General features: G+C 38.0%; 1 protein-coding gene across 12 annotated transcripts in view; it reads right to left on the bottom strand.

Annotated features, from left to right (window-relative positions):
* Positions 1-15620, bottom strand: part of ZNF280D (zinc finger protein 280D) — a 54887-nt gene that overhangs the window by 36532 nt on the left and 2735 nt on the right. For 9 of the 12 annotated variants that reach the window (XR_002441780.1, XR_002441781.1, XR_002441782.1 and 6 more), the window contains 4 exons: positions 12072-12217; positions 8247-8312; positions 7760-8130; positions 1761-1878 (listed from right to left, as the gene is read on the bottom strand). Coding sequence is in view for 8 of the 12 variants with exons in the window: in XM_021407212.1 (XP_021262887.1) it covers positions 1761-1878; positions 7760-8130; positions 8247-8312; positions 12072-12210 (694 nt within the window). In the remaining 4 variants the exon portion in view is untranslated. Of the gene's footprint in view, positions 1-1760; positions 1879-7759; positions 8131-8225; positions 8313-11363; positions 11448-12071; positions 12218-15620 lie in introns of those variants that run through there. The other 3 variants (XM_021407214.1, XM_021407213.1, XM_021407216.1) reach the window with 3 other exon arrangements.

The following is a 15620-nucleotide window of genomic DNA, read 5'->3' as shown; positions in this document are numbered from 1 at the left end:
TGGTTACGGCATTTTCGGCCTCCTACAACTAAGTCAAGTTCCACAGAGATCTCCAGCAACTATCCCTAACAGAGTTAGCACTGTTGTTTAAGTTACTAAATGACAGTGAGAAGCTAACTGAAACTAGGCAGACCAGTGTTTGCTAGCAGCTTGTCATTTTCCTGGTTCACAGACCTCACAAACAAACATTTACTCTATGTTGATTTAAAGATGTGTTTTCTTCAGTGAGTCCACATTCAGAAGTTTAATTGCCCTGCGGACTATCACACACTTGTTCCTCAATACTGTAGTCCATAATGGCTTGTGCCCACAGTACTGCCCATGAAGTAGAAAAAGCATACCCACAGTCAAGTAGGCATCAGCACATACAACCAAACCTAATGTAAGGGCCTTATGTGATGTAATCATGCAAGCCAAACCCCAAAATAAATAACTTAATTTCAGAAAAAGTACCTACGTATTACATCAGCCTTCAGTGTCATAAAGGAATATAAGACATTCCCATTTCAACCTTGAATAATAAACCTTCCAGTTTCTAAATTGTGTACGTATCTTACTGAAACAGACATAGACTAAGTATGGTATATTTAAGACACAATGAATTACAATCCTTAGTGCCTTTAAGTACTTCATTTTTCTGCTTATAGCCTAATTTATGTAATTATTAAATATGCAAGTTTCCTACATTAGAAAACTGTAACTATACTAATACCTGTGCTTTGAAGGACTGGAGTTGAATACCAAACCATTTGCAATAAATAAAACCCTTGCTTACTTCAGAAAAAGCTGTTTGTTCCACTAAGACGAGAATCAGATCACAGATTAGTTGGACACATGCAAAGAAATATACTGCCTTCACTGATCAGTAGCTGCAGTGAATACCTAAACTAGAGACACAAAAAATCATCATATCAAGCAGAAGAGACTAGCAATCTAAAACTTGGTTTATGTTACTTTTATTATGACTGTTAGGCCATTCATTCATTTCACACAGCCCACTACCTTAAAGACGAGTCAGAATTTTTTCATCTATAAGTTACAGGCTAAATGATAGGATTATGGTCAGTTATTAGAAAAGTGCAATCCTTCACAAAAAAAAAGGGGAAATTTCAAGTTTCAGCGTGTTTAAGATTGAAGACACTACGTGCTTCCGTCTGCTATGACAAAAAAAGTGGTTTGGTTTGTTTTTAAGTAGATAAAATAGCTCCTGGTGAAATACAGCTTAGCTAGCTGAAAAAAAAAAAAATTGTTGCCAAATGATATTTTTTCCTTTCTCCTTTCAACTCAGGATCCTTTTGATCCCATTTACTGAAAGTGCTATACATAGCAGTCAGGAAACCAAGATAATCATCAGTGGGAATCCACACAGCAGACTCAGGAAGTTGTGGCAGTGTTCCACAGCCCCCCTCTTGCTAACAGCCATTCCTATTCATATTAGCCAAAGAGTGCTTGATAGAAAGAAAATGAGCCTTTATCTGTCAAAAAGATTACTGTGGATCTGGCAGTATTTTTTTTTTTAATCTAAATGAACACTACAAGAATATATCAGTTGGTAATTCAGTCTAATGCAAGAAAAAGCAACGTCTGACAACATAAGGCTCTGAAGTTTATTTCATTAAGCATTATATAGTCACAGGTTTATATATAGGGGGAAAAAAAAAGTTCTAGAGTTCTACGTTCTAAAAACCCAAAGATCTGCACTACAGTTAAATGCCATTACGCCGTTTCTTTCTCTTATCAACTACTACAGTTATACCCACCTGTTACATTCACTGTTGGCTCAGTCTGGTACTGTGGAACTCCCGAGTTCTGTCTCACACCAAACAGTATACCAGACGTATTATCTGGTGCATCTGGTGGAGAATCCATAATATAATCCTAATAAGATATTTTCAAGAAGGAAAAGAAATTCGATGTTTAACATTTTTTAATTTGAGGCTTCAAAGGGTTTATTTTTAAAAACATATGACTGCTTACAAGTACTCAGAAGTACTCATCTGTAAATCAAGTTAATTACCATATCCCCCAAATAGTTTCTTTTGACATTTTAAGAAGTATGCAATTCTTATCAGTGGTTGTTAATTTATTCAGTTATACCTCCAAAAAACAGCCATAAGACCCAGGAAAGAACAGTTTTATGAAGAATGACTCCAAATTTGTGAACTGCTAATGGTAACTGCTTTTGTACAAGTCTGATGATGGTTCAAATTGTACTTGTTTTTCTAAGAACAGCAGCAGTGCTTTCTTCCTTCGACACAAACTCAGACATTTATCTTTTACTCCTGTGTAATAGCTACCTGTATTTTAAAAGATCTGAAATCAGAACTCAGGAGAACAAACTTGCTAGGAACAGAAGCTTCTCAAAGATGATATTGGTCAAATTCTACACAATATGATCAAGGTTTAATGAAAGTCAAGAATATCTATAGCATAATGACTGTGAATGGCACTCAAATTCATGATATCACTGAAGGCTTGACTTCAACAGAATAATTTCAAAAGAGCTTTTTGAGATAATACAGTCCAGTACGCTTTTCAAAGCACAGCTAATGCAAAACTAGGTTCATGTTTCTCGGCATCTTGATGCTTTTGAGCATCTGCAAGTACAGGTATCCTTTTACCCTTCAGCTTAACAGGCTTGCCCTTTAGCAAGACCCGTAATTTAAAAAATGAAATAGTCTGCATTTCTTTGCTACAACACTGGAAACTATTAAAACTGAACAACTTCCCGGACCACTCATTAAGTACTACTTGAAGAAACATGAAAGAAACATGGAAGTTAGTTCTCCTTATAAATGTACAAAGTTAGAGGGTAAAGCAGGTAAAAAACACTTCCCAAAATTCATCAGTAACACATCTCAATAGGCCATTCATACTAACAAAATTTGGAACATGAAATATTTTCAGTAGCGGCACTAACACGTTAAGAAAAACTGTATGATAGAGTTGCATTCAATTTCAACATTAATGTATGAATGGCAGTATGTCAGCACTTGACCTTTCTACTTTGAAATAACACAATTAGTTGCACTTCATCGAACTGCACTTGAAACAAAACTAGACAGGATTAGCTGCACTTCCTTTGAAAAAAAATGATCACCCAATGCACGTACATAAAAAATGACCATCCAATGCCCATGGCAGGGGGCTAGAGCTACACCGTCTTCCAGGGCCCTTCCAAATCAAACCATTCCATGATTCTATGATACATGCATTTGGTCATCAATGCATCCAGAGAATGAAGACCACAACACTTTATGCAGTAAAGATCAGCCCCTTAGAATGCTTCCCATTCAAGTAAGCAAGCGCGCACAGGGATATTTTCCCATTTAAGTTGCTACATTTTTAACTACCACCATATTGATTAAGCTTGATGGAAACAAGTCTCTAGTAGTACACAAGTACGCATATAGCATTCAGGTATGATAACCTATTTTAGGACTCCTAACTACCAGACAAGTTTTTAATAAAACAAAAGGTACTTCCCTTCATCCCCCTCTTTTTATTGCACAACTCTTAAATGAAGACACTACAGGACCTTAATGATAATGAAGAGCCATTCTTTTCTCTGGCAAGTGATCTAATCCAATCTAACCAAGTTAAACATAAATGTTCAAGTGCAGCTGTGGAAATCAGAACAATGCTAAAAACATTAACAGTTACTAAACATCTTTGCTCTACTTTTTATGAGCAAAAACTACACAAGCTGCAGGTCATAACAGATCAGGTTGTACTGTATCCATGATGGCTTCGTACTAGTCAGCAAAATCACAATCAAAGCAGCTTACCCTGTAAACCCCTCTTTCAGCTAGTAAGCCTGTGATAGCTCTTAGACTGGCTGGAAGACTTTGCAGAACCATCTTCACTTTAAACATGACCAGTACAACACATTAAAGTATAATGTGCCTTTCTTACTACCTTGTGTGGGTTTCTTTTTTTGTTTTAAAGTGCAGCCAGCATTTCTTCAAAAGACCTGGTATTTTGACAGCATGCGTACATCTCCCTGGTATGCACTACTTGTATCTGGGGAGGAACAAAGAAAAGCTGACATCCTGGAAACTCAGTCTCAATATTCTCCAAACGTGTCTTTCTGTTTAAAGTGGTTGTTTTCACACAATTTGGCTGTTATTTTGTTCATAAAAACAAAACATCTCACGCTTTAGAAAACAAAAATGTTCTGAATAATAGAACAGCTTTACCACATCAATGAAAAAAATCCAACCTGTACAGGTGTTCTCATGCAGAAAGTCTAAAACCAGTATTCTTCAAAATGATGTTCCCAGGGCCCAAATAAGTAAAAAACTAAATGCCACCACTCTGTTTTCCAGAAGACTAGCAAAAATACTGAACTCAAGGCGCATGGCTAGATTTCCTAACTGTCAAAACCATGCTAATTAGTAACACGCTAATTAATAACCAATCCACACAGAAGAATTAGAATGATGCGTGGTATCAGACATTTGCTCTCCCAGAATTTCACTAGGGAGAACTGAAAACTGAATCATGCTCAGATGAGAAAAGTGCCTTGTCAGAAGGGGAAGATATGGACAGAAGTGGCTGAGGCTTACTGTAAGGTGTTCTGAGTGCTGAGTTATAGAAAACCTTCATCACTCTGAATGAATGCATCTTAAAGAAGAGGACAACCTTATGCTACCATACACGACAGCGGTAGCTCTGAATTCATTAGGACTGGTGCAGACAGTACTACTGGAGTCAAACTCAAGTCAAAAAATTTTGAAATTGAATTAACAATAGTGCTGTAACAAAAATATAAAAATGAAGAATCGAGTTGGGAAGAAACAGAAAATGCATGAATGAAAATGTCATAGGAAAGCCCAAGGCAGAAAACTATCAATATAAAGCAGTGGTCCCAAGAGAAATAAAGGGAGAAAGGAAAAAAATGCAAGAAGCCTATGAAGCTGTTGAATGAAGACAATTCAAACCAAGGATGTGAACCAAAATAGCACACATATGGCACTAAGAGTAAATGACAATGTGTCAGGAGTGATATTAAAAATCACAGAACTTTGCCCAGGAAGCTCACTAGTATCTCACTACAAAAAGCGGCACATCATAAATGCCTTTCTCCCTCCTCAAAAGAAAAAAAAGTACACTATAGTCAAGTGACAAGAACAATGAAAGGATGAGAAAAATTACTCTACATAAAGCTGAAGCTGAAAATTATTTCAAAATCTGGAAGAGTTCAGTTGAAGACCCAAAAGACTCACTTTCAGTATGTTTTAAGAAAGGAAAAAAGTAACCAACAAAACCATCAGAACAATCTTCCTAACAGTACTTCCTAACGGTAACATGCAAAGAACATAATTCAGGTAAACTTTAAAAATTAAAGAGCTCATGAAAGCCATGACCAAAACGTAAAGACTGTAAAGAAACCATACAGGATGAGGTCATCTCAGCAGTGTCAGTTTTTTAAGAGACCAAAGAATACATATGGACACTCCAGGAAAAGATGAATGGAAAAATGGAAGGAAGCAATCTTCTGCAGCAGAGATTCTGCAAGACATCCTAACACTCTTTCAAAGGATTTAACATAGCATACTATGACATGAGTAAATATTTATTAAAAGAAAACTCACAGACTTGAAATATTTGTGTACATTATGTGAAATAGCAGACCTTTCCATATTAACTTGGTCTGCTTAACAACACGGATTTAAGAGAACTACAAAGGCAATCTGGGTGTAACAGTGATATCTGGACGTCTGATTACATGATTTTAGGCCTTCAAAGACACCAAGATACTGATTCAGCTACCATGTTTTACTAGACATGACCCAAAATGTCTCTTCGGAAATTCCCAATCAACTGCTTAAGATTGAAAATTGGAAAGTACGAGTTCTTCCCTAACAAACCAGCCAGAGATTCCAGGCAACAATTCTATTGTATTGCTTTTCATAACAATCCATCTTCCCCTCCTCCACAATGATTTAGCACAAGCCTTAAGAATTCAGCACTTCAACTACTGATGCTGCAACTTCTAGTCGCTCGCTTCCTTGTTTCCATACTATCGTTTCACGACAGCTGCCAAGTAAATCAAAAAGAAAAAAATACTTAAGCTACCACAACAGTGCTCTCTCAAGCACTAAAATCCCAAAAGAAGCATTGTAAAAATTTGGTGGGAAATATGCAAAGCTACTTTAAGCACCAAAAGAAGCCACTGAAATATTACATTAATTCATCGACGTGGAAGATTCATTTCTAAGTAGAGAATGCACCTCTGAAAATTTAGAGAATGAGAATTTCCATTATTTCTCCACATAACATAAACAATACTGATGCATGACTAACAATCATAGAATGACTTGGGTTGGAAGGGACCTCAAGGATCAAGTTCCGACTTCCCTGCCACAGGCAGGGCTGCCAGCTGCTAGATCAAGTACAAGATCAGATTCCCCAGGGCCCCATTCAATCTGGCCTTAAACGCCTGTAGGCATGGGGCATCCACAAACTCCCTGAGCAACCTGTTCCAGCATCTCACCACTCTCTCAGTAAAAAATGTTCCCCTGACATCTAATCTAAATCTCCCTTCCTTTAGTTTAAAACTGTTCCTGTTTAAAACTGTTGTTCACTATCTACACGTGTGAAAAGTTGATTTTCCTCATGTTTATAAACTCCCTTTAAATACTGGAAGGCCTCAATGAGGTCTCCCCGCAGCCTTCTCTTTTTCAGGCTGAACAAGCCCAGTTCCTTCAGCCTGTCTTCACAGAACAGGTGCTCCAGCCCTGGGATCATCTCCACGGCCCTCCTCTGGACCCTCTCCAAAAGCTCCACATCCTTCCTGTGCTGGGGGCTCCACACCTGGACGCAGTACTCCAGCTGGGGCCTCATGAGAGCAGAGCAGAGGGGGACCATCACCTCCCTTTCCCTGCTGGCCACCCCTCTTCTGATGGAACCCAGGATACCATTGGCCTTCCGAGTTGCAAGAGCACACTGCACATTTTAAGTTTTTCCAGCAACCAGGACCTCAAGTCCTTCTCAGCAGGGCTACACCCAAGGAGTTCTTCTCCCGGTTTGCATACATATCTGGGATTACCACGACGCAAGTGCAAGACCTTGTACTTTGCTTTGTTGAATATGATTAGGTTCACAAAGGCCTTTCAGAATTTATCAGGTTCCCTCTGGATGGCATCCCTTCCCTCTGCTCTATCAACTGCACCGCTCAGCTTGGTGTCATCAGCAAATCTGGTGAGGGTGCAACTCAATTCCATCATCTAAGTCATTGATAAAGATGTTAAAGAGTACAGGACCCAAGATGGACCTCCACCACCCTCCACCTGGACAGAGAGCTGTTGACCACAAGCCTCTGGTTGCGACCTCGCAAGCAATTCCTTATGCACTGACTAGTCTACCCTTCAAATTTGTAACTCTTCTATTTAGAGGTAAGGATGTGGTGGGGGACGATGTCAAAGGCCTTTCAGAAGTCCAGGCAGATGACATCAGTTGCCTTCCCTTTGTCCACTGATTTCATTTAATATAATGCTACTGTTACTAGCTAAAGCTATCATTCTCAAGCCACGCAGCACATTTTACGCTTAGTAAGAGTCTGTAAAATCAGTATTTTTGATATGTATTTTCATTAACTAGTGCAAGATTACGGTTCTACAATCTTTACAGTTTATGTAATGTTAGTCTTTAAGTCCAGTCAAGGTCTTCAAATTATTTAACTGAGTCAGTATGTTCCTCAATTTATTCACTATCACATCTGAGTATTTTAAAGTTTAAGGGAATAAAAACTTACCTGATTGAGTATGATAGGCTGTGTCGTTACAGTAGTCACTGGCCTGGATACAGGTTGAGCCATTACAGGAACCGTGATATTTCTTGATACTGGCTGTGTCGTGACTGGAATGGTTACAGGTCTGCTAACAGGCTGTGATACTCCTGAACTTGACCGGGTCATCTGCTGTGTTGATAAACATCCGGCAACTGGTCTCTGCAGTGTCTGTGAAGTTCCTGAAACATTCACTGGTCTAGACAATGGCTGAACTGCTACAGAGCTAGCTGTAGATCTGGACACAGACTGAAACACTGAAGAAACAGGCATGGCACTGGGACTGGAGGCAGATGTTGCGTAATGGTGACTCTCAGACTTGAATGAAGTAACTGCACCTGTTGCAAAGGATTCCAAAATTATCATTATATAATTTTTGTGGTCAGATGTTACATTAAGTGTTGTGGTTTTGTGTGTTTGTTTTTTCATTTACCATATTAGGACAATATAGTACCTCTACTGGGTGCACCATTCTGTATCTGCCTTCGTGATGAGCTGAAGTTGACTCTGTTCAATATATCTGTCAAAAGTTACATTTATCTTAATTGCAGTTAAATTAATAGCTTTATCTCTTCACAAATTAAAAGCAGCATTCATATCCACTAATTAAGCCAATCAGAATTTGACTTACAAGTTATAACATTATTTCTAAAACAAACACAGGGCAAAACAAAACATCATTTGTACAAATTAAGATATGTTCTACTCTACTTCTCTTAGGCTGGCTAGTTTACCTAAAAATCTCAGTCTTATTTTCTTGAAGATAGATAAACATACAAATAAGAGTGCAAACAAAGTAAGAATATTTGATTAACATTTAGCTCTTCTGATTGTAAGAAATGCATTTATTCACTTCTCTTTGTAATATGCATAGTAAGAACTTCCCCAAATGCTACAACTGCTTCACAGAAAAGAAACCATTTTCTCTAAATAATTTCCAAACTCCAGTTTCCAGTGCCAAAGGAAATCAAAGAGAGAAGGCAAAGGAGTCATACTGGAGTAGTATTACAAGTGGACTGATTTTCTAACATATCCTAGATAGCAGTCTATTACTACAATTCTAATTTGTTGGCAACGAGTTAAATTTCTTAGATTTGATGCTTACTCCCTAACCGATATTCCTCAGCTACCTACATCTTCACGTGGGGTTTTAGGATAATTCTAGAATGTTAAAATAATATTCACCAAATCAAAATATTCCTCTGCCACCAGATTCTCAATTCCTTTCATGTTGCTACCAAGTTTCTTGCTCTGACATGCGAAAACATGCATATATTACAGCTCCAAATCAACAAGATCAAAAGTACCCTCTCAAACCAGGGTCAAATTACATCAGAATCTCAAGCAAGAGATCTTACAACATCTATAAATTGTGCTTAACCCCCTTAAGGCTGTTTTCACAGACAACAGTTCATACAGTACTCAGACGGATAAATAAATCTAATAGCAGCAAAGCTCAGATCACAGCTCTCAACCTGTTACCCTTACGTAGATAACACTAATGCAAAAGCAGCTGCAACCGACAGATCCAAGCAGGTTTGCATTTTTAAGATACGATCAATTCACTTCTGCAAAAATCATACTATTTTTACTACGAACATCATCATCATCAACAAGCAAGGATTTGCTTAATTTGGGATTTATCTGAAAACGTATATTTTCATGTCTGTTAGCAAATCCACACCACACAGTTAAATTCCAGAGTAAAATAAAACAAAATCTTTGTTTATCTCCACAAAAAAAACCCACAAAACAACAACCACCACCAAATCAGAATAAATAAAATAAAAGACAGCTATTGTAAAATCCTGCAAGTTACGGTTCACAAAACATTTTCAGTTTCAGGCAGCCTGATGCACTGAAAATTCATATCCTAAAAATATAGAGGCAGAATTTACTGTTTATAAAAAGAACATTTCAGAAAATCAGTGCTTTGAATTTATAAACTAAATTCATATTACAATTGATTTATCAGAGACTTGCCCCTTCTCTCCCCATCGAAGTATTATTCGTCCTGTTTAGATAAAACAGTATCAAACAGTAACAAAAGAACAACATTTTAAAGTAGCAGCAAATGACAAGTTTATTTGATTATGAAAAAGTAAGCAAGAAAAACACAAAGTAGCTGCAGAAAAAAACGAACAGTTGTAAGAAACTTAATGTAAGAAATAAAGTGTGAATTACTTTTCATCCCACTCAACTAATCCTCCAATGCGGCACAAGAGACACAACTGACCATACATAACATTGTGCCAGCATGTCAACGCTGCAGTCCTTAACTATCTCCTTTCTATTTTCCACATCAGTCTGTGTAACAGTTGACAACTGCACTGAAAAAGATGGCCATACATTGCAGAAAACATACCTTTCAGAAAAATTAGGAATAATATGCAAGTCTCCATTTGCCATCTGATCAGACAGGAGTTTTCTTGTGTAAAAACTAAACAGCAGTGGTAAGGAAAGCTGAGTTCACTGCGGCTTGCCTATTACCAACAGAGATTCCGCAAACCAAAGCCTGACTACTGCCAGGTAGTACTACTTACAAGCCAGAGAAGAACTGAGGTCATTCTTCCATAGCTGTTTTTGATAGTGAAGTAGGAGATTACAAAGAGAAAAATTGGGAAAGGGAAGGAAAAGAGAAAGTAAGAAGCTATACCGTAAGTGATTTTACTTATGTCAGGACTGAGTATGGACAGCTCTAGAATAAGATGCAAACATTGCAAGCCTATCTTTTACCGAAGTTCTTGAAGTTACTGAGTTGTATGAAAATTATAGTTCTCACCTGGAATACATATTTCTATCCTTCTTGACTTAAAATATTTAGACTAGAATGATGCAATGAAACTTGGCGTATTTGTTGCCCTAACGGATGTCCAGCACTTTAATAGTTGTCCAATTCCATGATCTAATCTTAACAACCAACACTAATCCAGAGGTCTTAGACCTCCAAAAATAACAGTAAAGTGTATTTTTTTTTGTCCTTCTGGAACCTCATAACTGCAGAAAGCTTCTTAGACTAAATTGCAAATATTCTTCAAAATTTTCAAGAGAATCTAGACTATTTTTTCGAGTACGCAAGAACATTAACCCTTAGTAACTATTTTAGGTGAGCTTTAACAACAATTTCTTTAATACTTAAGATATTATTTTCAAAATTTTTAAGCTAGTGCAAAAAGTATTAAAAATGATTCCCAGTGAGCAAGAAACAAAGTAAAATAGAGCTCAGATGCAAGATGAAGGTAGTATGATCTAAAATGACAGAACAGCTAGGAATAGCTCCAGAGTCCACACAGCAGAGCGCGGCGAATAACCTAGTTTAACATTTTGCCCTGAGATTCTTTACTGTAAACTATATACCTTCAGAAAATGGCTATCAGAATCTCAAATAAAAGCACAGAAGAGATGAGACAAAACCAGATGGCACTAAATCAGGCGGTTTTGTGTGTTTGATAACCACAGAATGCTTAGGCAAAACTTCTTAACAACTGACTACAAGATAGCCACACATAGGATCAAAAATTTTCATTCCTAAAATCAATTTAAATTGCAAAAATAAATATTCTTCACTTACCTGCCAAAGTCAAGCACAGGGCAAACACTGAATCCTTACACATCTGCCATCATCACAACCACCTAAACTCATTCCCTGTACTACCTGCAATCGGAGAAAACTACAGAACTCGATGAAAAAATCTCTTATTTTATAAGGAGTGAATGAATTTACTAGTACAAATCTCTAACTTAGCACAGAGGCTTGTACTATTTTCACATTATACAGTTTTCCTGATTATGCCTTTATTAATACACACTTGGACAGTTACCAGAACGATGTCCACACATTCAGACTGACTTCAAACACACAAAATGAGCAGCAGAGAAAAATAAGAGGAACTGCCGCATGAAGACTAGAATCCATGCATTTACTTTAGGGGGGAGAAGTGAGGTATCCACCTAAATATCAACTGTATGAAAAGCAATTGCATGCTTTCAGCACTGCCTATACTTGACTTTTAATCATACTATCAATGCTAAAATCTTCAAATGTCTTTGCTTCTACTTGAGAGATTTAAGCTTACTGGTACAGACAGCTGCACATAACCCATATTTGAGGGCAGAATTCACTAAAATTTCCAGTTTTCAGTACAGGACAACAAACTAAAGAACAGCTTTAAGACGCAGAATTTCTTAAATCTTAATGCTACAAATTCTGTATTTTCAAAGCAAGTTAGAAATTTTACATCATAAAGTATCTGTTAAATTATGGAAAATGTTATCTTACATGTACTAGCTGGCTTTGAGCTTGAGATTTCCCCAATGAAGATTGGCTCATCATCATCATCATCCTCCTCCACTTCTTTCACTCTCTTTTGCCACGGTTCTAGCTCCTCCTCCTCGCATTCCATGAACAATTCTGCCATCTTGAGACTAGACAGAAAATAAATTAATTTTAAAACAACATTCAACAAAACATTCAGTACTTAATGAGACAGATGTTCAGTAACAAAAATTACTGTACTTGCCAACGATTACCCCAGAATGGCCTCCTCTCCATGTTCCACACAGGTTCAACCTGACCTAAGTAATCTTCACATATCAACAGTTCATCTAATTTCTGATAATTCTGAATCATCATATTTGATCTTAAACTTTAGAAAAGTCCCAAGATATTTCCCATATCGTTTAAACTGTTTTTGTATAATATATGTAAGTAACCGTAAGAGTAAGCTTCTTAAACCAGAGAGAAAGGTATCTTTTAAAACACCTCTATTACAGGCATATTATTCGTAAGGCATATGAACCCCTTATCGTGATGAAACATGTAACATACATGGCAAAACTGAATAACTTAAAACCCAGATAGAGTTGTATTCTATTTACATCTTTAAAACAAATTAAGCCAAAAAACACATTGCGCGTAAACACAAAAACTCAAAACCCACCACATTTGCAAAAACTAAGATTTTACCAGGGCTTCCCACCCCTTGTTACATAATCTTGAAAGCATTTCTGAATGCTACAGGAAATAAGATGTTACTCCAGTATTCATTTCATAAAACCAAAGGACTGCCTCTGCAATAAGTGGGATCAGGATCCCCAGTAAAAGTGTTTGCTCTTCTTAAGACCTGGAGCTTCACAGAATTTGATGTTTCAATTTTTTTTTGGTTTATCAGGGGAAAACAGTACAATTTTGCTTGATCTTCCCAACAGTAGCTCCAGATAAGAGAGAAATTGTTTGAAAGTAATGCACAGTTCCGTTAATACATGAATTTCAACTCATAATTGAACTGATTTAACAAAAAAAAAGAAGAGAAAGAAAGAAAAGAACTCAAAAAACTCATTTTATGAAGACCACAATCCATACTAGAGTATTTCTAGTCTCATTATCAGACCCTGGCCACATATCCACTACTAATACGTATCTTATTAACGTGCTGATGGAATATTTATCTTACAAAGCAAACCAGTTAAGGAAGGTGGACTTTGCAAATCATTCTATTTCACAGAGATATTACCCTTACAGTTTAGTTCCCTACACCTGTTCTAACACCACGTTCCTAACAGCAATGCAATGCAACAAAGGGGAAAGGAGCAGATTTTCTCTCTCACAGTAGCAACACAGAGATAAACTGATCTGTCTACACTGTAAGAAACTAACCTGTTCTACCCCAAAAGCTATGTATATTTTTTTATCAGAATAACTCTTTCCTATCACTTTTCAGAGTTTAATCAGGATTACACTCAGAGTTAATTAAACCCTTTTTATTAGTAGTAACAGAGTAGCATTAACATAACTGAAGACACTGCAACAATGTGAACAAGAATTTAAGGAGGGGTGCTAGAAGTTAGTTCTTTTTCTTTTAATGACTTCTATACAGGCCTCAGCAAGGCTTCTGACACTGTCTCCCACAACATCCTTGTAAGCATGGTTCAGAAGTGCGGAATATATGAGTGGACTGTCCAGTGAAGAGGATTGAGAACTGGCTGACTGGCAGAGCTCAGAGGGTTGTGATCAGCACCAGAGGGTCCATTTGGAGGCCTGTAGCAAGGCCTGCACAGTGTTCCTCAGAGACTGGTAGTGAGCCTTGTTCAACATCTTCATCCAGTGATCTGCATGAAGGGATAAAATGCACCCTCAGCAAGTCTTCTGATTATACAAAGGTGGGAGGAGAGGTTGACACACCAGAGGCTGTGCTGCCATTCAGTGAGTTCTACACCCAGGGAAGAATAACTGCATGCAGCAGTACCGCTTAGGGGCTCATCTGCTGGAAATGAGCTCTGTGGAAATGGAGCTGGGTGTCCTGATGGACAACAGATTGACCATGAGCCAGCAGTGTGTCCTTATGACCAAGAAGACCAATGATAGCCTGGGAAGCATTAAAAAGAGCATGGCCAGAAGATCAAGGAAGGCAATTCTTCCCCCTGCTGTGCTCCAGTGAGGCCACACCTGGAGCGTTGCGCCACAAAGACAACGAGGGGCCTGGAGCACCTCCTCTAAAAGGAAAGGCTGAGAGATCTGGAACTGTTCAGCCTGGAGGAGACTGAGAGGAAATCTCATCAATGCTTATAAATACCTAATGGGTGGGAGTCAAGGGATGGCACCAAGCTCTTTTCAGTGGTGCCCAGCAACAGGACAAGAAGCAATGGGCACAAACACTGGCAGTTCCATACAAACATGGGAAAACTTCTTTGAGGGTGACACAGCACTGGAACAAACTGTCTGGAGAGGCTGTGGAGTCTCCTTCCCTGGAGATAGTCAGAACCCACCTGAATGCTTTCCTGTGCAGTCTACTGCAGAGAACCTCCTTTGGTAGGGGGATTGGACTAGATACCCCCAGAAGTCCCTTCTAATCCCTACAGTTCTGTGATTCTATAGCACTTATTTGAAAGCCTTGCAATTTTCTACAGCTGAAGCTGACTTCTGCCCAGAAGCAGCTGGGATTACATGAAGGTAAGAACTACTCATATAGTCAATGACTTTGGAAATGCATCACAAACTCTGATCTTCTTTTTCCTTGACTATTTAGAGCCCTAACACCAAAACTCTTAGTAAGTGTCAAGATTCAACCTAACCTCTAAAGTCTTAATTCCATTTCTCTATTTTTCAACTGCCCACTCTCAATCAAGCTCAGATGTTTTAGAAATGAAGCTAATCTATGATTACATCATTAAAGACTATCAAGCCTTGATACAGGTGACCAAAATCAAGATAATGTTTATGAACTGATACTTAAACTGAATAATTAATCTTGGAACATGTAAATGGTGTTTTTATTCAAGAGTTTTCCTTGCAGTTTCCCAGGATCTTCTCTTTTCCCTCAGTATTTCAAGAGCAATATTAAACATTGATACAAGTTTCATTTTTGAAAATACAATTACTCAAATTTAAGACGACCTTCTCATTATCTCTCAACAGCATTTGAAACTGAAGTATTCAGCACACATAGAGTAAGAAAATGTCTAATATCTAGTAAGATGAGACAACCTCAGGACAGGAATAATGCGCTCCAAGATTTGGTGATGGACTGACAGTAAGTCTGTGAGAGCTTATCATAGAGGAGCAGTCAAAATCCTGCCCCTACTTGCACTGAAATGTGAAGAATGGGCCTGCTAACGTCACATGCTGTGTTTTGGGGACAGAAATCTAACACTGGAGAGCTATACTCCTCCTTCCTTCAGCAGATTAAGTTAAATAAGGTACTAGAAAAGAAAACAGGACACGAGTCAAGGTTCTTGTCACAGGAAAAGACGAAGAGTGCGAAGCCAGTTTCCACATTATAGAAACAAGAGAGGCCATGTGCCAGATTTTAAGAGAGGGTCAGAGCCAACT

The sequence above is a fragment of the Numida meleagris genome, chromosome 9 (assembly GCF_002078875.1).
Source record: "Numida meleagris isolate 19003 breed g44 Domestic line chromosome 9, NumMel1.0, whole genome shotgun sequence".
In the NCBI taxonomy this organism is placed as follows: Eukaryota; Metazoa; Chordata; class Aves; order Galliformes; family Numididae; genus Numida; species Numida meleagris.
The sequence above is the reverse complement of the archived record's forward strand: the minus strand, read 5'-3'. Positions and strand labels throughout refer to the sequence as shown.